We start from the raw sequence: 23,357 nt of genomic DNA, 5'->3' as shown, positions 1-23,357 counted from the left end.
GAGCAGTGGGTGGCAGGAGAGGTCTGCGTGCCATGTGGGACCCTCCTCCGGTGGCCGGGGATGGAACCGGCGCCGCAGAGGCTGCGGGCAGCTTCGCAACCCAGCGCTCAACCGCTACGCCACCTGGGAGGCCCTAGGAATTGGTTTTTACTGAGTGTTTTCTGTAGGTCAGGAACTTTTAAGACGTGGGTATAGAGTGATGGATAAAACAGGTAAGCATTTAGAGGTCAGCAGGGCCAGAGAAATGTTAATCAAGAGAACAGGAAACTGCTATGGAGGAAAGCCATAAGGGTTCTGAGAAAGTACAGGGGCATCTGCTTTTGAATGGGCGACTAAGAAAGACTTCCAGTTATGGCAACAGGTCGGGGGAAGAATGCACTAGGTAAAGCTGCAGCAAGTGTAAATATCTTGAGGTTGAAAAGATTTGGGTGGGCTTGAGCGAGTGAAGGGAAAACCTAAGTAAGTAAGTAAGGTGATCAGAGAATAAGACTGGAAAGTGAGCAGGGCCTGCATACAAAGTCTTGCAGGGCAGGTTAGGAACTTAGATTTTAATCTGTGCTCCACTGGGAAATCACTGGTTGTCAGCAGAAAGTCTCACGCCTTAATTTACATTTTTTAAAACTGTGCTGACTGCTATGTGAAAGATGCATTTGATGGACGTGGTGCTGGAAGCAGAGAAACCAGTTAAGAGAGGCCTGGATGGTGATGACTTGCAATAGGGATGGGACAGTCAACGTATGAAGGAAAGTATAAAGGAGTTGATACACAGATTTAAGATAAATTTTGGGGGTAGAAGCATAGATGTTTCTAGGTTGGATGTAGACAGTAGGGTGAAGGAAAAGGGAGGAGAGAGACTCCTGGCTTGCTAATTTAGCAGCTGGATGGACTGAGGTGGTTTTCACCAATTGCAGTATGTACCTCTGCTTGACTTACCATAACAAAATACCACAAATGCATATTTTGTCACCGTTGTGGAGGTAAGATGTCCCAGATCAAAGCTTTGGCCAATTTGGCTTATGGTGACAGCTCTCATTGTGGCTTACAGGTGGCTGCCTTCTCACTACATTCTCAGGTGGCCTTTGCTGGTGCATCACATGGAGTGAGCTAGCAAGCTGTCTTCTTATGAAGACAGTAGTTCCTTCTGCTCAGGACCCATTCTTAGGATCTCATGTAGCCTTTATTACTTCCTAAAGACCCTGTGCCCAGAGTCCATTAGAGGTTAGGACTTTGCATGTGAAATTTGCAGGGCTAGGTGATGGGAGTACAACTCAGTCCACAGCGAGGAGAAACAGGTTTGGTGAGAATATAGTAATAGATGTGGCATGTCTGTGAGATAGTCAGAGATGTGAAGTTGAGCACGTGGGTCTGTTCCACAGGATAAGTCTGTGTGATCACTGGCATGTAGGAAAGTTTAAAGCAATGAGAATGGATGGGTTCATTTCAATAGAGTATACAGAAAAGTGTGTTATCCCATTCTGAAGTATCAGGAGGTTGAAGGGGCCCATGTAATTTATTGTAGAGGCATCCGATAAAATGAGAACAGAAACACGCATTTGGCAACTTGGAGATCATTGGTGACCTTGGCAGGAGTAGTATCACTCAAATAGTAAGAACAGAAATCAGTTTAGAGTGGATTAAATAAATAGTAAGCGAGAGGTAAGGAAGTGGAGATAGCAGCTATGATGAACTCCTTAAAAAGATGAGCATATTTCATCGATCTGTCACTCAGCCATCAAGTATCAAGTTTCCTGAACAACTTAACCATGAGCTGGAACTAGATTTGGTCATGAGTGGATGATATTAAAAAAGAAACTTCGTAATGTGAATGGGTGGTTGGGACGGGTAGTTAGGTATTGGGTGTGGCTGGGGGGGAAGTGATGGTCTGGGCCGAGGGGTAATACAAAACAAGTGGAGGGACAACTGAGTAAAAGGGGGTTTCACAACATCAATCTTCCACTCTGTAATGACTGACTTGTTAACAAATACATCCTAATGCTTTATAAAAGAATATGGACTTACCGACTAGTCTATCAAGAAGGTACATTATTATAGAACCACAGCACTATCAGATAAAAATGTTAAAGCTTATGTAGTCCCATGCAGTATTTTTTATTCATCTATTTATTCAAATTTTCAGAACTGTAGCTAAAATATGCTATACCCTGAGTTCACCGGAATTGAACTGCTATCACACACCAATAGATAGAAAACTAAAAGTCTTCTTTAAAATGAAGGCCAACATATTAATCATGAGTGTAGTAAATATGTAAAGGGAGTACAATCCCATAGTCAGATAAAATAACCATGAACTCTGGGGGAGGAACATAAAGCAGAGAGCAGTTCTAGTTCTGGGTTCTCATTCTGACCCTCCAATGGGTATCATGTTACCTCTGGGTCTCCATCCTCTCATCTGTCAAATGAGGATGGTGAGCTTATTCTTGGCTGTAAAGTTGAAAACTTAAGTGCCCCGTAAATACTGTATCACTTGGGTGGGGTGAGTCCTTAATTAAGAGAAAAAAAGGGGCTCCCCAGTGGCACAGTGGGTTGAGCGCAGTGCTATGAAGCTGTCTGCAGCCTCTGCAGCAAGGGTGTGATTCCTGGCCGGCCAGGGAGATACCCACATGCCACAGTCTGTGCTTATGTAAATAAATAAATCTTAAAAAAAAAAAAAAAGAGAGGGAAAAAAAGAAAAAAGAGAAGGATTTCAAGTTCATCAACTTAAAAAAAAAAAAAGGTTGGGTTCATTAATTAAATGTTGAATTATTTATGAGATTAAAATTTTTTTTTTTTTTTGGCCTCTTGGGTCTTTTTGTAAGGCAAGTTAGACTTTATGCTTTTGTGTTTAGATACCCATTGTTTCCTAGAGTCTGATGACAATAACATCTTTATTTAATCAGCTTTTTTTCCCCTTCAGTCATGAAAAAATCCAGTTCTCTGGAGAATAAGCACCTTCCAAGGCTCCCATTTGTAAGTAGAGCCCGAATCCCACTTACTACTCTGCCACCTGCTGACAGGCCACATGACTCAGCTTGTTCCTATGTGATCGACTGTGACAGGCTAGAGACTTCTGGGTCCTCTATGCTCAATGAATGGGAAAAGTCAGCACTTCTTTCCTTTAACTTTGGGCCCGCGAACCAAAGTGAAACTTCTTTCTCTAAAGAATTCAGGGATGTGACTCCGGGGGATGTTTTGCTTCTTGATAACGTACCTATTCAAAGCAAGTGGCTGAAATATCAAAACATAACACAGCGCACCTTGGCTGCTCCAGACAGAGCTAGCAGGAGAGGAACAGATGGCTTCTTTGCTGAGGCCGTTTCTGAGATGCATGTTAGTGATACAGGGGAAAGGTGGCGTGATGCTGTGGGTGAGAGCACGTTAGACGCTGTGCACTTGGAAATGATGAAAAACATGCTGCAGCAGCAGCAGCAACAGGCTTTTAGTGGTCAAGATGCAATTTCCAGAAAGGAGCATTCTTTGAATTTAAAGCAAACTTCTGAGACTGAGGAAATTCAGAATATGTTAGGAGATTGTGCCTACTACAACTACAGTGTAACAGGAGATTTACAGGTGAGGAAATGTACTGTCTCTTGCTGCATTTTTCCCCAGTAGTTTCTGTCTGGATTTCAACAAAGGAGTCACCAAAGTGGCACAAGAGCAATCAATGATGGCACAGTGGGTTGACTCCTCTTGGATTCCACTGCTTTAAGTTTTCCAGGACTCAAGCTACAGTTATATCTACTTTGACTCAAGATCTTTCTTAGTAGTTGAGTAGTAAATGACATTATGTATATTTGAAAGTAGCTGGTACAATTTCTGACACATAGTAGATACTTATAAGATTGTAGCTTCTGTTTCTCTGACCATTTCCACTATTTCTATTACCAAAATTGTTTTCATTTTTCATTATCAGCTCAGTTTTGCTGGTCATTATTAGGGTAAAGGTACATCGCATTATACATTGGTTGTGAACAACTTTTATTATACTTGTGATGCAGAAATGGTGATACATAACTGTCCACTCACATTGTTAAGTTTTTCCTAGCGAAAAATATTCTACAACTTATTAAGGTGCAGGAAGAAAAGTTTACATAATCCTATTTATGATTAAGAGTGTGGGACAAAGCCATTCCTGCTATGCTAAATTTCTCATTTAAAATTAGAAAATGATTTTCAAGGATCCTGGATATGAAAAGAAAATTTGATTATTTTCTTAAGCATATCTCCAGAAAGTAATTTCTCTATTAGTAAACAGTATTTTTCCTGGAATAATTATAACTTGAATTATTCTATTTCAGGAGATCAGTGACTCTGAGCTGTGCTTCCCAAGTGGGCAGAAAATAAAATCTACTTATCTTCCCCAAAGGCAAATCTGCATACCAGCTGTTTTTGAGTCTCCTACACAATATAAGCAGATTTTTACATCTTGTCTCATAGGTATCACTGACTTTTTCATTTTATGATGACTGCTGCTTTATGTGAGTAGTGTAACTGAGAAAGTATAATACCTTATGTTGTGAATTTCATGAAAAACTTTCTATATGATATCTGTTATTTTCCACATTTACTCTAATTTTGACAATAACTTATTCTAATTTCAGATCAAAATTGAATTTTCAAAGAGGGAAATGACATCATTGTCTTCTAGTTATAGTTTTGACTTTTAAAAATTAAAACTATAAAATGGGGGCCTCCCTGGTGGCGCAAGGGGTTAAGCACCACACTGTGAAGCAATCTGCAATCTCTGCAGCATGAGTTTGATCCCAGTCGGCCAGGGAGCAACCCACATGGCACAGCAGATCTCTCCTGACTTTCCCGCTGCTCCCCTCAGCAGTGTATTTCAGTCAGTCTGTCCTGCTCCCCACTTTGGTGAATCCTCTTACCACCCCCCCCCCGTATCTCTGGCCTGTACCCCAGCTCTTGTATGCATAAATAAATAAATCTTTAAAAAAAAAAACAACTAGAAAATGGTTTTTAAGTTCGGTCAGAAATTTTAAGTATAACGCATAATCAATTAGTTTTGATAGCGTGTTTTGTTGTACAAGGTCAAAAGTTGCCTTTATTAAGTGGATATTAGTATTAGGATACTAGTATATAGTTTATTGAAAGGATATTTTCAAATTTCACTGACAATACATGAAACAACTGCGAAATCATATTGTGTTTTTATCTGCATTATCCTTTTTTTTTTTTGGTAGAACATCTAAATATTTTGCTATTTGGGTTGGCACAAAGGTTGCATAAAGCTCTTTCAAAAGTTGACATATCATTTTACACATCGTCCAAAGGAGAGAAACCGAAAAATACAGAAAATAATGTGCCATCCTGCCATCATCAGCAACCTGCGAAACTTGTCATGGTTAAAAAGGAAGGACCAAATAAGGTATTGTTCCCACGCTTTCTCCATGCCCACCAAATACATGTCTTTTTTTTTTTTTTTTTCCCAAGAGGCATGTATTTTTATTTATTTATTTGTTTGTTTGTTTGTTTTGTTTTATTTATACAAGCACTGGGTACAGTCAGAAATGCGGGAGGGTGAGAGAATTCACCAGAGCCAGAGCGGGGAGCAGAGCAGGCAGAAGGACCGAAGTACACTGCTGAGGGGAGCAGCGGGCGGCAGGAGAGGTCTGCGCGCCATGTGGGAGACCCTCCTCCTGTGGCCGGGGAACAGCCAGGGATCGAACCGGTGCCGCAGAGGCTGCGGGCAGCTTCGCAACCCAGCGCTCAACCGCTGCGCCACCGGGGAGGCCCCCCAAATACATGTCTTATAAAAGCTTGGGAACCTGTTGCTTAACAGTAAGTTTTATTAGGAGTCTCCTACTTGAGGCAGTAATAACTAACATATAGTAAACCCTCAAATTTTTATTGAGATGATCAGTGTGCTAGGATAAGAAAATATGAGTAATTGCTGAGCAATTGCTTAGCAGTGGACAGAGAGCGATACATGAAGGGGAACATTTATATAATGAACATTTTTATAATGTCGTAAGTGATCAAGTAGGAGGAACATGGCCATGCTGCAGGGCGGGCACTGAGAAGGGAAACTATCCCAAAGTAGGGGTGGATGGAGTGCAGAGATGAGTCTTCTGTGTGGCCCTCGGTATGAGTAATAGATGTGGTCAGAGGAATAGAAAAGCATCCGATTGAACAGGCTGTTACATGCTGTTATGGAGGAAGTGACCGTAAGAAAATGTGCATATTGATGGATGGTTTTTACTCATTTATAAGACTGCATTTTCATAATACAACTTTCTTCCAGTGTTTGCACTTTCTACCTCATCATTCGTTGAGAATGTAAATTTGAACTGAAATTTACTTGTTATGTTCCCCAAATTATACACTTAAATAATCATTGGAAAATCACTGAAATTTGAAAAAAATAGTTGTCTAAAGCAGGAATTCATGAATAATAACAGAGTCACTAAAAGTCTGCTTTTTCTTAAAATTATTTGATGACATAGTTATGCTCACTATATGTTGTTGGGTATAAAGGTTAGGTTATAAAGTAGAAAATATATCATTATGTGAATTGTATTAAAAATAAAACAGTATGGGCCTCCCCGGTGGCGCAGCGGTTGAGCGCTGGGTTGCGAAGCTGCCCGCGGCCTCTGCAGCGCCGGTTCAATCCCCGGCTGCTCCCCGGCCACCGGAGGAGGATCCCACATGGCGCGCAGACCTCTCCTGCCGCCCGCTGCTCCCCTCAGCAGTGTACTTCTTTGGTCCTTCTGCCTGCTCTGCTCCCCGCTCTGGCTCTGGTGAATTCTCTCACCCTCCCGCACTTCTGACTGTACCCAGTGCATGTATAAACAAATCAATAAATAATACATGCCTCTTTAAAAAAAAAAAAAATAAATAAAACAGTAGGCATGTGTATCATCGTGTGTGTGTGTGTGTGTGTGTGTGTGTGTGTGTGTGTGTGTGTTATATGAGTGAGAAAAGACAAGACTGGGAAGAAATGCATATGATGGTCCTTGTAGCAGTTTCTTGGCTGCTTTCAGATTGTTTGTAGTCACCATTTTAAATAAGAAAAACAGTGGGTTTTATAAGCTTATATTCTCAGAATAATGTGATGTTTGATTAAGAGGAAAAAATGCAAAAGATGGTTTTAAATTTAATTTGTTGCTTACATTATTAAAAATAAATGAATAATAATTATGTGTGGTAATGGATGTTGTATAGTGACTAACTGTTGAAGTGCTTTAATGCCAAGCAAACTTTATAAAAGTCTTGACAAACAATACAAAAACAGTAAGAATAAAAACTTCATTTTTCTCACTAAACTTAATTCCTTTTTCCTCCTTAGGGTCGTCTCTTTTATGCCTGTGATGGGCCCAAAGCTGACCAATGTAAATTTTTCAAGTGGTTTGAAGCAGTGACTCCAGGATATTTAACACAGGGAGAGTCTCTACCTATGAAGGTCCTAAGTGATATAAAGAGTATTGGCTTATATTTAAGAAGTCAAAAGCTACCCCTCTATGAGGAATGCCAGCTTTCAGTGAGGTATGTGGTAGGGTCCCAAATAACCACCTGTAATTGTATCAGAAACCGTAACCCTGACAGTATTACCAATTTTAAGAACCTGAGATAGGAAAAGTACCTAAAAGAGAATATCTCAGATTTTATAGCTATAAAATGGAACTAAGTCCCTAGAGGTATTTTTGGTCCCCTCTAACCATCAAGCAGGGTTAGCAGTATCAGAATAACTGGCAATAACACCATTTTTCTATTCATTTTAATATATAGTCACAATCCTAAGGGAAACCCTATTCAACCACAAGAGTAATTTTTATTAGTATTCTATAGAACGTTGCTTTTGAGAAATGTGTCTTATAAAAGTGGGCTCTCCCAGAAAGTAAATATAATGACAGTCTGTATAGTAATTTATTAATGACAATATTTATTGGGAACTTATCAATGCCAGGCACTTTTGTAAGCACATTACATGGATAATTTCAGTTAAACATAAGACTATCCTATAACATATAGGAATAATGGAGATGCTATTTCCATTTGACAGTTGGAGATACTGAGGTTCTCTATCTTTTGGATACTTTTCCTATCAGTCTTTTTTAAAACTAGTGATTCTGTAAGGATTGCTATTTTTTTCCTTGGACATTATATTATTTACATTTTTTTTTTTTTAAAAAGAGAGATTTATTTATTTATTTATACAAGCGCTGGGTACAGCCAGAAGTGTGGGAAGGTGAGAGAATTCACCAGAGTCAGAGCGGGGAGCAGAGCAGGCAGGCAGATGGAGGACACTGCTGAGGGGAGCAGTGGGCACGGCAGGAGAGGTCTGCGCGCCATGTGGGACCCTCGCCAGTGGCCGGGGATCGAACCTGCACTGCAGAGGCTGCAGGCAGCTTCGCAGCCCAGCGCTCAACCGCTGTGCTACCGGGGAGGCCCATTATTTACATTTTGTACACATGTAGCAAACTATATAAACATACACACACACCCCCCAGTTCTTTCCTTCTCACACTGTGCTTCAATGATTTTTTTTTAAAAGGTAGTAACGTTGCATTGTATATTTGAAAGTTGCTAAAAGGGTAGACTTAAAATTGTCATCCCCAAGAAATGTGGTACTGGATGTTACAAGACATAAGTGATCATTTCACAAAATATACATAAATTGGATGATGTGAGCTAGCTCAGTTAAAAAAATTTGCACCTTATATCAAATTTATTTTGTTCTTTAATCATTTTGCAGAAAAGGATTTGGTTTTCAAAGGAAACAATATGGAAAACTAAAGAAGTTTACTACTATAAATCCTGAATTTTATAATGAACCTAAAAGCAAACTTTACCTTAAGCTGAGTCGGAAGGAAAGTTCTTCAACTTACAGCAAAAGTAAGTTGATCTGATATGTTGGTGACTGAGTGTAGCCTGTCAATTCAGTTCTGCAAATTTTTTATATTAGATTTCCTAAAGTACAGTTGAATAGATTATATTGTGAGTTATATCTTATTTTATTTATTTTTTAAATATTTATGCATACAAGAACTGGGATACAGACCAGAGGTGTGGGGGGTGAGAGGATTTACCAGAGACATAGTGGGGAACAGTATAGGCAGACTGACTGAAATCCACTGGTGAGGGGAGCAGCGGGCGAAACAGGAGAGGTCTGCTGTGCCATGTGGGTCAGCTCCCTTGCTGGGATCGAACTCATGCTGCAGTGGCTGGCGATAGCATGATAGTGCTGAGACTCAGCCCCCTGTGCCACTAGGGAGGCCCACATTATGTATTTTCTTACAATTCTAAAACTAACTTTAAAAGCAAGACTCATCAAGTTAAAAACATGAAAATGAAATGTGTGCGGGTCTTAATCTGGAAACTAATAGATGATAAAAACCTCTTTTATGTTTTGAGAATAGTGGCAGACTAAGCATCAAAGAAATCCACTTAGCTGTGCATTGAGCATAACTCTGAGTCATTTTAAAAAAATGCTTGCCATTTCAGATGACCTTTGGGTGATTTCCAAAACGCTAGACTTTGAACTGGATACTTTTATTGCATGTAGTGCTTTCTTTGGACCCTCAGCTGTCAATGAGGTGGAGCTACTACCTTTGAAAGGTTATTTCCCTTCCAACTGGCCCACTAACAGTAAGTATTAACATATCCGTCTTAATCAGTATAAAACAATGATAGGCCTGAGATGGATTTTGAGCAACAAGGCTAACTTTGGGGTTGTTAAAGCCAACAAAAAACACCCCCCTGTACGTCCTACTATGTGTGTTCTATGTGTCCTACAATGTGTTCTTGAAAATGTGTATGGAAGTTGACTCTATTTCTTTCTTTTTTTTTTTTTTAAAGATTTTTATTCATTGATACATACAAGCACTGGGTATAGTCAGAAGCGCAGGAGGGTGAGAGAATTCACCAGAGCCAGAGCGGGGAGCAGAGCAGGCAGAAGGACCCAGGTACACTGCTGAGGGGAGCAGCGGGAGGCAGGAGAGGTCTGCGCACCATGTGGGACCCTCCTCTGGTGGCCGGGGAGCAGCCGGGGATTGAACCGGCGCTGCAGAGGCCGCGGGCAGCTTTGCAACCCAGCGCTCAACCGCTGCGCCACCAGGGAGGCCCAGTTGACTCTATTTCTGCAGTCCAAGTCTCAGAGGGCTCATAATAAGATCTTGAGCCTCACTTAAATATTGTCAGAATTGAAATTTACAATACATACCTGATTTCTAAAATGATAAACGCTAAACATAAGTAAGAATGTTCTCAAATCATTTCTTACATCAAGTTCTAATTCTCTTGGCTAGTAATAAGGTATGTTTAATAAACAGATTTTTGTTTATTTATTGTTACACTGAGAAGGTTTTAGAGGTTTTGCAAGAGATTATCCAGGAATTTAGCAGGAGGATATGATTTTTATCTTGAGAATATTTTATCATTTGTCTTGAGAAATCCTTGAGAGTATATGCACATTGCCTCATTTTCCTTTTAATGAAGGAAGCTTTAGGGCCTCCCTGGTGGCGCAGCGGTTGAGTGCTGGGTTGCAAAGCTGCCCGCAGCCTCTGCAGCGCCAGTTCTATCCCCGGCTGCTCCCCGGCCACCGGAGGAGGGTCCCATATGGTGCGCAGACCTCTCCTGCTGCCCGCTGCTCCCCTCAGCAGTATACTTCGGTCCTTCTGCCTGCTTAGCTCCCTGCTCTGGCTCTGGTGAATTCTCTCACCCTCCCGTGCTTCTGACTGTACCCAGTACTTGTATAAATAAATAAATAAATCTTTAAAAAAAAAAAAAAAAAAAAAAGGAAGCTTTAGCTAGCTGAATTCCATCCAGTGCTGTGAATCTGTAGACTTCTGTACACATTTTGCTCTCTGGAATAATTTGTCTTGCTTGAATTTGGCTCCTAACTAAAAGACAGAGTTTAATGATACATTTCAATGGTTTCATACACATACACATTTTTAACTTCTGATTTTGTTCTTTCCAAACCAAATCTAGTATACCAGCTTGATTCTAATTATCTAATTAGTGAACTTTTCACTGTATGCATGCTTTCATATTTGTAGTTATTTCTTCACCAATATCAGCATTGTAATTTTCTGCTTTTTGTATAATGTATAAAATAATTAAAGAAATGTAGGAAAAATGTTCAAAAATGACACATATTATAGTTTAGCACAAAGCGGTGTGCTGTTATCATCGCTCTGCTATCCAGTAGTGCCACTAGGCCCTCACTCAGATGTTCTTGTTCATCTCCTGGTGATGGAAGTCCAGATCTGACTTGAGTTACACATTTTATGAGTATCCACATATAAAATGTGAATGAGTAGCTTACAGAGTAAAGGAGCTCTGCATATACTAACAGTTTATGTCTTATAATTGAGTCAGTAGTGAACTATTGAATTATCTGGATATTTAACAGTATTTCATGATCTATCATATTGGTATTAAATGTTCTATTTCTCTGTCCTTTCTACAGCTGTGGTGCACGCGTTACTAGTCTGTAATGCCAGCACAGAGCTGACCACTTTGAAAAACATTCAGGACCACTTTAATCCAGCTACGCTGCCTCTAATGCAGTATCTGTTAACAATGTAAGTAGCTTTTGATCTCTGGGTCACTGGTGTTCAAAAACAGTGATCAAATGTGAGTATGAAAATGCAATAAAAGTATATTATAATTTTTTAAATATCTTTCAGACTATGAGATTACTATTTGTTAGTAGTTAAAAGAAAAAAAAGAAAAGGTAATATGTATCACTTCCATTCATCCAGCCACCGATTCTTCCCTCTGTTTATTGTGATAGGAGCTTATAAATACTGCAATTTTTTTCCCTTTGTCAAGGAATAATTTCTTTTTTTTTGTTTTAAATGATGTATTTATTTATTTATACAAGCACTGGGTACAGTCAGAAGCGTGGGAGGGTAAGAGAATTCACCAGAGCCAGAGCGGGGAGCAGAACAGGCAGACTGATGAAATACACTGCTGAGGGGAGCAGCGGGCGAGACAGGAGAGGTCTGCCACGCCATGTGGGATTCTCGCCAGTGGCTGGGGATCAAACCAGCGGTGCACAGGCTGCAGGCAGCCATGCAGCCCAGCGCTCAACCGCTCGCTGTGCCACCAGGGGAGGCCCAAGGAATAATTTCTTGAGGATATTTTAAATGTTGTTTTCCCCCTTCATCTTTATTTTTATGTACACATTATTCAATATTTAAAAGAATCATTGAACAAGTTTGACTCCATTTTGTACATTGGTACTGATTTTATTTTCGATAGTATCTATATCCCATTCCCAAGTGACATAGTCCCTTTTTTTAAAATCTGAAGTGATATATTAAATGCATTAAAATGATAGAAAAACTCTAGTTACTAATTTGGAATGTTATGATCGATCTAGGACTAGTGTTTCATTTTTCTCACCACAATGAAGTCCTTGATAAAAATATCCTTATGATTTCATTATATTATTTACCAATTTGAAAAGAATAAAAGCAATTTATTTGTTGCACTATACCAGAAATAGAGGCCATATTAATGATCTCAGTCAGCATTATGTGTTAGAACATGGGCTTTAAAGTTAGTATATACCATTTATTAACTGTGCTGTATGGGGAGATATAACATTTCTGTATCCGTTTGGGATAATTCACTACTTACTGCTGTTGTGAAGATGACATTAAAATATATGTAAAATAATATTCCATTGTGTATATGTACCACATCTTCTTGATCCCGTCATCTATTTTTGGGCATTTGGGCTGTTTCCAAAGCTTAGCTATTGTAAACAGTGCTGCTATAAACATAGGGGTGCAGGTGCCCTTTGGAATTACTGTTTCTGTGTCCTTTGGGTAAATACCTAGGAGTGGAATTGCTGGATCATATGGAAGCTCTATGTTTAGTAGGTCCAGAAATCTCCACACAGCTCTCCATAGTGGCTGGACCAGTTTGCGCTCCCACCAGCAGTGCAGGAGAGTTCCTTTTTCTCCACACCCTCCCCAACATTTGTTGTTGCTAGTTTTTTAATATGTGCCATTCTCACTGGTGTAAGATGGTATCTCATGGTAGTTTTGATTTGCATTTCCCTGATGACAAGTGATGTTGAACAATTTTTCATATGCCTGTTGGCCATTTGCATTTCTTCTTCAGAGAAATTTCTTTTTAGCTCTTCTGCCCATTTTTTGACTGGATTATTTTCTTTGTTTTTGTTGAGTCTCATCAGCTCTTTGTAGATATACACAATGGAGTATTACTCAGCAATCAAGAAAGATAAACACATGCAATTTGCAGCAACATGGATGGAGCTAGAAGGGATCATGCTCAGCGAAATAAGTCAGAAAGAAAAAGAAAAATACCGGATGGTCTCACTCATAGCAGTAATTTAGAAAACCTAAATAAGAGACCAGGAAAAAGACTAATCAATACAAAGTAAAAATCAAAATCAACAAGCAACTATAAATCAGAGACACACTATGGGGTGGGGGAAGAGCGGGGAAAGGGAGGACTAGAGTCAAAATAAAGGGGGGGGGTTGCAATTGTATGGGGAATATAACCAAAATGAAAATGCATACATTGTGCAAGGATGAAAAAAGATGTAAGAATTATATAAAATAAAATATTTTAGTAAAAAATATTAACTCAAAAAAATATATGTAAAAAGATTGCTAACGTAGTACCAGCACATGTTAATTCTCTTCTCTACCCTCCAGACTGGCATATATATCCATTTGTGCCCGTAAAGAAAAATATTTTCTATGCTTATAAAGAGAAGGCTACGTTATGAATAAATCGACTCATCTTTTTCAAAATGATCTGATTTGCTACCCTCTTACTAGGTCTTCATCAGCAACAGGTAGCAACAAGAGAGTCAACAAAAGAAAATTCATCCCACCATCCTGCTCTTATAGCAACATGAAATGTGAACTCCTCAGCTGGGAAGCAACACTGCAGTTAGCGAGTGAGTTCATTCAGGCCCACAAGTTAAACACGGATCAAGCCGCAGCCCTAATGCAGATAGCACAAATGATGGCATCACACACAAGTGCCGGAGGAGGGGCGACGCCGCAAACTCCCAGCCTCCCCATCACCATCATTCATGGTAAGCAGCAAGCAGGAAAACTGCCGGGAATAAATACACTGTTACACCAGCTTCTGTAACTCCGCCAGCTTGATGATTCCCTAGTCAAACAAGGTTCCAAGGTAACCCCCTGTGCCACTAGGGAGGCCCAAGTCTGAATTTCTTATTCTGTAGACTTACTTCTGCAGCTTCTTATTTCTAGGAAGAAGTCCCTTTTCCACCAAAACCGAGAGACTTCTCTCTGATCCCACACAAACATATTGTTAATGCGTCACTGTCTTTCCAATTTGACTATGAGCTCATTAAATGTGAAGACCTTTCAGTTTATCTATTTATCATTGTACTAAGCATTTAGCAGGTACTTGGTGTTTTTTGAATAAATGCATTAAATGAAAGCCAACAGGGAGATAGATGGATAAATTGTGTGTGTGTGTGTGTGATTTAATTTGTTGATGTCACCTTTATTTTGTCTTTTAACATAATTAGGTGTTTTTGGAGCAGGAAAGAGTTACTTGCTGGCAGTGGTGATTTTGTTCTTTGTGCAGCTATTTGAAAAGAGTGAAGCCCCTACAGCTGGAAATGCAAGACCATGGAAACTTCTGATTTCTTCCTCCACTAATGTAGCTGTTGACAGAGTGCTTCTTGGGTAGGTGTGACAAGTATATTTAAGTAGCTTATGTTTTAGGTCATCATTGAAGCACACTCCACTGTGTCTACATGTATTCCTGCAGGGTGTACCACAGACACAAGACCTTTGTTTCTTGCTCAAGGGCCAGTATCCATGAAACAATACCGGAATAACTTATTCATTTGTAAGAAGGATAATATGAATTACCAAACTTGAGTTAAGTACAAGGAAGGGATACTCGTGGAAACATTTGAGTTTAGCCAAGAACATGTATGGCTGAGAAGTGTGTTGGTGGGGGAGGTTGCCAGGAAGTCGAAGCCTGATCACTTTCCCCCAGGAAATTTCTCTTGGTTGTGTGGGCCGGAAGCAACCTTGGTGATGAGGTAATAAATGTCTCCTTTGGGATGAAAAGCAAGCTTGCTTAGGGCGTGTTATAAAAGCAGTGGCTCCCCATGCTCACCATTCCCTTCCTCCAGCTCACCCATGCAGTGCAGGCCTGGGCCTTCTGCATCTCCCCATGTGCTAGGGGACCAAAGGAAACCAACAGAGGTGTTGATGCCATGCCTTTGAGACATGTCAGAGTCCTGTCCCAGGCCCAGGGGCCTTGGGTGTATTACTTTGAAGTTGGCTGAAATTGCATAACTGAGTTCTAGGTCAATCTCTTGTCTACCTGTTTATATAGACATATAATAGTAAAACTGCTAACCAGTTTAATTTAAATATTTTTGGCAGTAATAAGACAGATCCACACTAGGCAATAGCAATTTTATACCTGTTATGCAGGTATAAAATTTTTGTAATTGTGTGAGATTGTATTAAAAATATATTAAAAAAAGGGGCGCCTCCCTGGTGGCACAAGGAGTTAAGCACCGCACTGTGAAGCAGTCCGCCACTTCTGCAGCACAAGTTCGATCCCGGCTGGCCAGGGAGCAACCCACATGGCTCAGCAGACCTCCCGTCTCGCCCGCTGCGCCTCTCAGCAGTGTCTTCGGTCAGTCTGCCTGTTTTGCTCCCTGCTCTGTCTGGTGAATCCTCTCACCCTCCCGCGCTTCTGGCCTGTACCCCAGCTCTTGTATAAATAAATAAATCTTTAAAAAAAATACCAAAAAAAATTTATGTAATAGTTTACCAATATTCCAGTGTTTAATGATATGAATGTCAACACAAGTGACAAAGTTTGATTAGGAGGAAAAAGTCCATTTCTTAGTAAGTGCTGGTGCTTATGGTGAAATATATGAAGATTATAAAGATAACATCTTATTGTTTCTTTACAGTTTTTTTTATGCATACACAGATACTTGTTTTCCAAATGTGGTATTCAGCAATACTTAAGGTTTTGTGTCCAACTTTTTTTACTTAAAGTTGATTATGATAATAAATATTAGAAAATGTAATTTTTCATAGCATTGTATAGTCATTGATTTGTTTATAGTGTACTTGAAGCAATTTTTGATAAGTAGCTTTTTCTAAAATGTTGCCATTATAAATTATATTGTGACAAAGATTGTTAAACATCTTTGCCTCCCATTTCCAATTTTTTCCTTAGAAAAAATTCCTAGGTCTAAAATTAAAGCTAGGGCCTCCCCGGTGGCGCAGCGGTTGAGCGCTGGGTTGCGAAGCTGCCCGCAGCCTTTGCAGTGCCGGTTCGATCCCCGGCTGCTCCCCGGCCACCGGAGGAGGGTCCCACATGGCATGCAGACCTCTCCTGCCGCCCGCTGCTCCCCTTAGCAGTGTACTTCAGTCCTTCTGCCTGCTCTGCTCCCCGCTCTGGCTCTGGTGAATTCTCTCACCCTCTCCGCGTTTCTGACTGTACTTAGTGCTTGTATAAATCAATCAATCCAATCTTTAAAAAATAAAAAAATAATAAATAAATAAAATTAAAGCTATGAACATTTTTAAGTTTCTTAATATACTTTGCAAAATTGCCCTTACAAAGTTTCTGCCAGCTGTACTCTTCTAAATAGCCTAAAACACTGACTAGGACATTTTTGTTTTCATTTTTCTTACATTTTAAAAGGAATGGTTTGTTAGGAAAGAGAGGTAGAAAAAGAGAAGGACCTGCATGGTCACAAGAGGGCAGGATGGCTGCCTTGAGGACATTTTTAATGCAAGAGAGTGAGGAGTTGCCTGGATCCTAAACTAGAAAGCACTTTAGGTTGCTTAGCCTGAGATGACAATTTAACTGTAGATTATTAGAAAAGAAAAAAACCCAAGAAGTTAGAATGAAGAGGAAAGCACCAAATAAGGAAAGGTAACAGAAAACATCAGAAGAGATTGTTTCCTGTGTAGGCGTGAAATAAAGGCCTGAGGAATGGGTTTCCATAGTTGGCTCTATGCCTCAGCTGCATGTAGGTTGGGACCACACATTATGCCAGGAGGTGAAATAATAGTTAGCTCTGCCCTTGGACAGTGTGTTTGAGAAGAAATGCAACATTTTTACCCTATGGTAGTGGAGGACACTACATCATCTACTGTAGAAGTCACACAAACTTTGCATTGAAAAAGTGTATACTCGTAATTCAGACTAAAAAGTAGCTGAATGTTTTCCAAGATGAAAACTATACAAAATGGAAAAATTGAAATCTATTCCTGTATTGACATTTAATAAATTGCTGCAAAGATATTTAGGAAAACTATAGAGCTGTAGTTTGTTTAAACCCCAGGGTGAAGTGAGGATGAGTTGCTCACTGAGTTCCTGCTCTGTTTCTGGCTTAGCACTCGAGCTGTTAAGATTCAACGAGGGATTGATCTTATAGGCGAGGGCTTCTTCCTCAACCCCTCACTGGGGAGGGACAGTGGATGGAGAAGACTGTCATAGACTCTGCAGACAAACCAACTTGCAACTCGTTATTTGCTATGAGATCTCAGCAGTATCTCACTTCTGAGTTTCAGTGTTCTTACCACTACGAGGAGAAGCTGTGCAGAACGACTGAGTATTAAATGAGAAAGTATATAAAGAGGTTAACACTCTTCCTTATACATCTCTATGTTGCATATAGGGTAATTCTTGCTTTCTGTTATTGTGTCTTTAGGGAATATTTTACTTGTGATAATTTTTTTTAATGATTTTATTTATTTATTTATACAAGCACTGGGCACAGTAAGAAGCGTGGGATGGTGAGAGAATTCACCAGAACCAGAGTGGGGAGCAGAACAGGCAGACGATGAAATACACTGCTGAGGGGAGCAGCGGGCGCAGCAGAGGCTGCAGGCAGCTTTGCAGCCCAGCGTTCAACCGCTGCGCCACCAGGGGAGGCCCACTTGTGATAAATATTAACATTGGTATTTTATGAACATTTAAAGAGCCTTTCACATAAGATATTACATATTTTTAAATTCTCTATAAAATGCATTAAATGAAAAAAAATAGGTATATTGAGTTTACTTTGATTTTAGGCATTTCACATTGAATTACATAGCTACAAGTAAATCTGTTATGCAAAATTAATTTTAATTACATACATATTACATGAATTTTTTTAATATTCTTTCTAAATCAGAATCTATTTTCTAAATCTGAGTTTACCTTGTTTTTCTCAAAGGCTTCTCAGTCTTGGATTTGAAAAGTTTGTCCGAGTTGGGAGTATTAGGAAGATTGCCAAGCCAATTTTACCTTATAGGTAAGAACACTAAATTTCAGAAGCACAGAATGTTCACAGAATTATAATAATTTTATGTAACGCTTACCTAAAAGTTGGAATTTCAGGTAAAATTTTAAGGAATAGTAGAGAAAGCCTTTTCTTTTTCTCACTTAACTTATAAAATTTTTATTTTAGTCTGTTGTGATGTTTTGAAAGATGGAGTAAAGATGTGTGTTCCTTTATGGAATTATTTTTTTAGCTTGCATGCTGGCTCAGAAAATGAGAATGAACAATTAAAAGAACTACATGCACTAATGAAAGAAGACCTAACTCCTGTGGAGAGAGTCTATGTGAGGAAAAGCATCGAGCAGCACAAACTGGGCACCAACAGGGCACTGCTGAAGCAGGTGAGGGGGCAGCGCCATGCGGGTTCATTTATGTACCATTCAGATTCCTGTTATTTTTTTTTTTTAATACTTATTTATTTGGATAGGAGAACTGAGGTATAGGCCAGAGGTGCAGGGGTGAGAAGACTCACCAGAGACAGAGTGGGGAGCAGAACAGGCTGATCTACTAAAATACATTGCTGAGGGGAGCAGTGGGTGAGACAGGAGAGGTCTGCTGCACCCTCTGGGTCACCTCCCTGGCTGGGGATAGAACTCAGGCCATAGGGGTGATAGCACTGAGACTTAACCCCTAGGCCACCAGGGAGGCCCCAGAACCCTGTTAGTCCTGGCCATGAAGAAAAGTTCCTTTAGGTAAATGACCCTGAGAGCTTAGATTCCACTAAGGTGTGCAGACAAGTTGATTGATAAATACATTCTCTTACTTTCTTAATAGTTGTTCATTAATGGGCCTCCCCTGGTGGTACAGGCAGTTAAGCACAGCACTGTGAAGCTGTCCGCAGCCTCTCCAGTGTGGGTTTGATCCCAGCTGGCCAGCGAGATACCCACATGGCGCAGCAGACCTCTCCTGTCTTGCCTGCTGCTCCCCTCAGCAGTGTATTTCAGTCAGTCTGCCTGCTCTGCTCCCCACTCTGTCTCTGGTGAGTCCTCTCACCCTCCTGCACATCTGGCCTATACCCTGGTCCTTGTATGCATGAATAAATTAGTCTTTAAAAAAATAGTTGTTCATTAATAATGTTGTAATAAAGGTCCGAGTAGTTGGGGTGACCTGCGCAGCCTGCCCCTTTCCGTGCATGAATGAGCTCACATTTCCGGTCGTTGTGCTCGATGAGTGCAGTCAGATGACTGAACCCGCCACTCTCCTTCCCATTGCAAGGTAACCTGCAGACTCTTCTTTCAAACATTTCCTCACATCTGTGAAAGTTTCTAAATCTGAGAGTTTACACATTCTGAAAGCCATTGTTTCCCAAAGTGTGTTCTGTGAAATCCTAGTTCCATGCAGACACTTGGCAGGTTTTATGTGGAGAAAGGATTCTTTACTAGGACTTGGGTGCTTGGGTGGGGTGGTAACATGCATCTGATGAAGGGTGAACCTAGAGCCCTAAATCATACACAGTGTTGTAAACCAATGTTACCTAAATAGAAGGGGGGGGGAAATATAAAGATTTATTTACTGTGTAACTTTTCAAAGCCTTTGAATATAGTCATTAGCACTGTTAAGTCTTGTTAGTTTTCAGAATGCTTCTTGGTATTTTGATTTTTGAAATGCATTTTGGAATACAGTGCAGTAACTGGTGTCAATGCATGCTTTTTCCTGTGCTTATACTAATTTCTGAAGTTCTGTTTTTAGATTTGAATGTGAAAAGCTGATTCTTGTTGGAGATCCTAAGCAGCTCCCTCCTACTATTCAAGGTTCTGATGCGGCTCATGAAAATGGACTGGAACAGACTCTTTTTGATCGACTTTGCCTAATGGTAGTGCTGCTAAATTTATACAGATTCATCACTTACTGGTTATACATGTTGTAGTTGATAGAAAGTGAAAATATTAGGGCCTCCCTGGTGGCGCAAGGGGGTAAGATGCAACCTGTGAAGCTTTCTGCAGCCTCTGCAGCATGAGTTCGATCCCCCAGCCAGCCAGGGAGATACCCACATGGTGCAGCAGACCTCTCCTGTCTTGCCTGCTGCTCCCCTCAGCAGTGTGTTTCAGTCAGTCTGCCTGTTCTGTTCCCCACTCTGTCTCTGGTAAATCCTCTCACCCCCCGCCTCTCTGGCCTATACCCCAGCTCTTGTATGCATGCATAAATCAATCTTTTAAAAAAAAAAAGGAAAGAAAGTGAAAATATTAGAAGGCCAAGTAGTTGCCTTAAAATAATTTTCATTGGAGTTGCTTTAGAAAGCGCTCAGCTTAGGTATAAGTATATCCTGTAACTTAAGTGTCCCCTTTAAAAAAATAATCTTTTCCAGATAGGTTTTAGTCATGGGTAGTAAGTATATTGCTTTTGCTCTAAAATTAAAAACCTATAAAGTGTGTATTCGTGTCCCCCAAACCAGCTCTACTTTGCATTAACATTTAAAAAAAAATAATTGATAAACTTTGTTGGGGAGCTTCACATAACATAAAACAAATCACTGTAAAGTGAACGGCTCAATGGCAGTATAGTAATAGTGTACCGTGAAAATATTTTTAGTAATTTTTTTAAAGAATCATTTTGATCGTCTATGTAGTCATGTTATAATTTGTTTCCTAGGGTTCACTGTAGCAATATTTAAAAATTTCTAAATATTATCTTCTTCCCCTATGGAAAAAAATGCTGTTCTAATCTCTTAGTTTTCTGCATTAACATTTCTTAGGGTCACAAGCCAGTTCTACTGAGAACCCAATACCGGTGTCACCCTACAATTAGTGCTATTGCTAACGATCTGTTTTATGAAGGACACCTCATCAATGGCATCTCGGAGGCAGAGAGGAGCCCTTTGTTGGAGTGGCTGCCAAGCCTGTGCTTCTATAACGTCAAAGGACTGGAGCAGGTAAATGACACTCATGTTGATGAGTGTTAACATGCCTTAGATTCCTGTTTTAATTTTCATTGTTGCTGTCTGTATGATTTTCTTGCTCTTTCCGTAACCTTTCTGGGAAATATAATTTAGGCTCTGTTTCTCATTCCAGATTGAAAGAGATAACAGCTTTCATAATGTGGCAGAAGCTGCTTTTACACTCAAGCTGATTCAATCACTGATTGCAAGCGGAATAGCGGGCTCTATGATTGGGGTGATAACATTATACAAGTCCCAGATGCACCGGGTGTGTATGACACACGATGATATTCATCGTATATCATCACATTATAATGTTATAGCATCTGATATCACCTCTGTAGTTGCCTCCTTGTGCTTGGTTGGTGCCTGAAAAACTTTGGGGACTATAGTTAACGTATTAAAAAAGAAATGTTCTGATTTTTGTCTGGTCTGGCTTTTTTTCTGTATAATTAAATGTAAACCTAACAAGCTTTAATTAAATTCCGTTTACAGCTGTTGGGGCAAAAATGCAAATAAACAAATTAGAGGGAAGAAAATATGGTGTATGCTTTGTGTTTTGGGACAGATGGGATTGAATCTCTGTTTTCCAAAATGTTATTTCATTATTATTACATTTTACCAGGAAATCAAAGATAGATACCAGATACTAATGCACACGTAAACCAATTACTTTTAACTAGTCATTGCTTTTACTTTTTTAGTATTTTTTCTGTTTTATTAGTAGCTTATTGTCAACTCTACATTAACATATCCAAATGAGTTCCCTAGCAATTTGGTAAATCATTACTTCTGATTTGGCTTCATAATTAATGTCGTGATCTACCTATTTATCACTTTTAAAAACTAGCTAACTAAACTAACTAAAGCTGTGTTGAGTCATAAAACAGAGCATGAAAACTAACGTTAAATGCTGAACTGTGATTAAAGTTCAAACGGCCTCGGTGAGTGGGCCCAGCGCTTGTGTTCTTCACGGTCACTGCACTGCCTAAGCCTTGTCCTCCTTCCTCCACAGCTTTGTCACTTACTCAGTGCTGGGGACTTTGACCATCCTGATATTAAAGCTGTGCAGGTGTCCACGGTGGACGCTTTTCAGGGAGCTGAAAAGGAGGTGATTATTCTGTCCTGTGTAAGGACTCAGCAAGTCGGATTCATTGATTCAGAAAAAAGAATGAATGTTGCCTTGACCAGAGGAAGGAGGCATTTGCTGATTGTGGGGAAATTAGCCTGTCTGAGGAAAAATCGACTATGGGGGCGCGTGATCCAACACTGTGAAGGTAAATAAAAATGTTTTTAATTCAAGTATACTGGATTTTTTGTTAGTGCCTGGGAGGATTCTGGTAGGAAACAGTTCTGAATTTGCCACTGTGGGAAGTGACTGAAATGATATTTTGGGGCCACTACAAAATATACTGTATGGGCCCTCCTTGGTGGTGCAAGGGGTTAAGTCTCGGCACTGTCAAGCTGTCGGCAGCCAGTACAGCACAAGTTTGATCCCAGGCCAGGTTGCTGACCCACATGGCAAGGCAGACCTCTCCTGTCTCGCCCACTGCTCCCCCCAGCAGTGTATTTCAGTAGATCTGCCTGTTCTGCTCCCCACTCTGTCTCTGGTGAATCCTCTCACCTTCCCCCTCCCCCGGCCCCCGCACCTCTGTCCTACACTCCAGTTCTCGTATGCATAAATAAATAAAATAAATCTTTAAAAATAAATACAATATAATGTTTCTTGTTTTACATCTTTTTAAGGAAAGAAAGATGGATTACAACATGCAGACCAGTTTGAGCCACAGCTGAACCATCTCCTTAAAGATTATTTTGACAAACAAGCAGAAGAAAAGCAGAAGAAAAGGAGTGAAAAAGATAAATCTAAGGACAAATCTCATTCACAAAAAGACATGGTGTAGATATTATATATTTATATTTAAGTGCAAACTCACTTAATACTGTATTTTTTATTATCCCAAAGCCCTTGTTATAGAAAAAATACTTTACGATCTTTAATATTAAATAAACATAAAATTTTTCAAGGAGTTTATACTGCTTCCATTAGGATAGGCAGATGTTGCCATTAGTATTAAATCGTACTAGTAAAAATAAATTATTTCCTAAAATTACTGTTCGTTGGCCCTACTAAAACCCCGGGTTAGACTCCAGCCCCACCCCCAACCCCCTACAACGGCACCGAAG

At 39.9% G+C, this 23,357-nt stretch overlaps 1 protein-coding gene across 1 annotated transcript; it reads left to right on the top strand.

Moving 5' to 3' along the window:
• Window positions 1–199: 199 nt before the first annotated feature.
• Window positions 200–23,074, top strand: LOC311182876 (5'-3' DNA helicase ZGRF1-like; the record flags this gene model as incomplete). The annotated part of the gene is made up of 18 exons (XM_084251998.1): window positions 200–212; window positions 2,915–2,967; window positions 4,296–4,434; window positions 5,196–5,380; window positions 7,301–7,497; window positions 8,708–8,847; window positions 9,457–9,600; window positions 11,426–11,540; window positions 13,779–14,041; window positions 14,507–14,666; window positions 18,191–18,268; window positions 18,489–18,636; window positions 19,383–19,510; window positions 19,985–20,108; window positions 20,988–21,164; window positions 21,304–21,438; window positions 22,186–22,447; window positions 22,917–23,074. The coding sequence occupies 18 exons, from the start codon at window positions 200–202 to the stop codon at window positions 23,072–23,074; spliced, it is 2,619 nt and encodes an 872-aa protein (XP_084108124.1).
• Window positions 23,075–23,357: the final 283 nt, after the last annotated feature.

Source organism: Talpa europaea (assembly GCF_964194135.1).
Source record: "Talpa europaea genome assembly, chromosome: 13".
Classification (NCBI taxonomy): Eukaryota; Metazoa; Chordata; class Mammalia; order Eulipotyphla; family Talpidae; genus Talpa; species Talpa europaea.
Note: the sequence above shows the minus strand (reverse complement) of the source record. Positions and strands in the feature narration are given on the sequence as shown.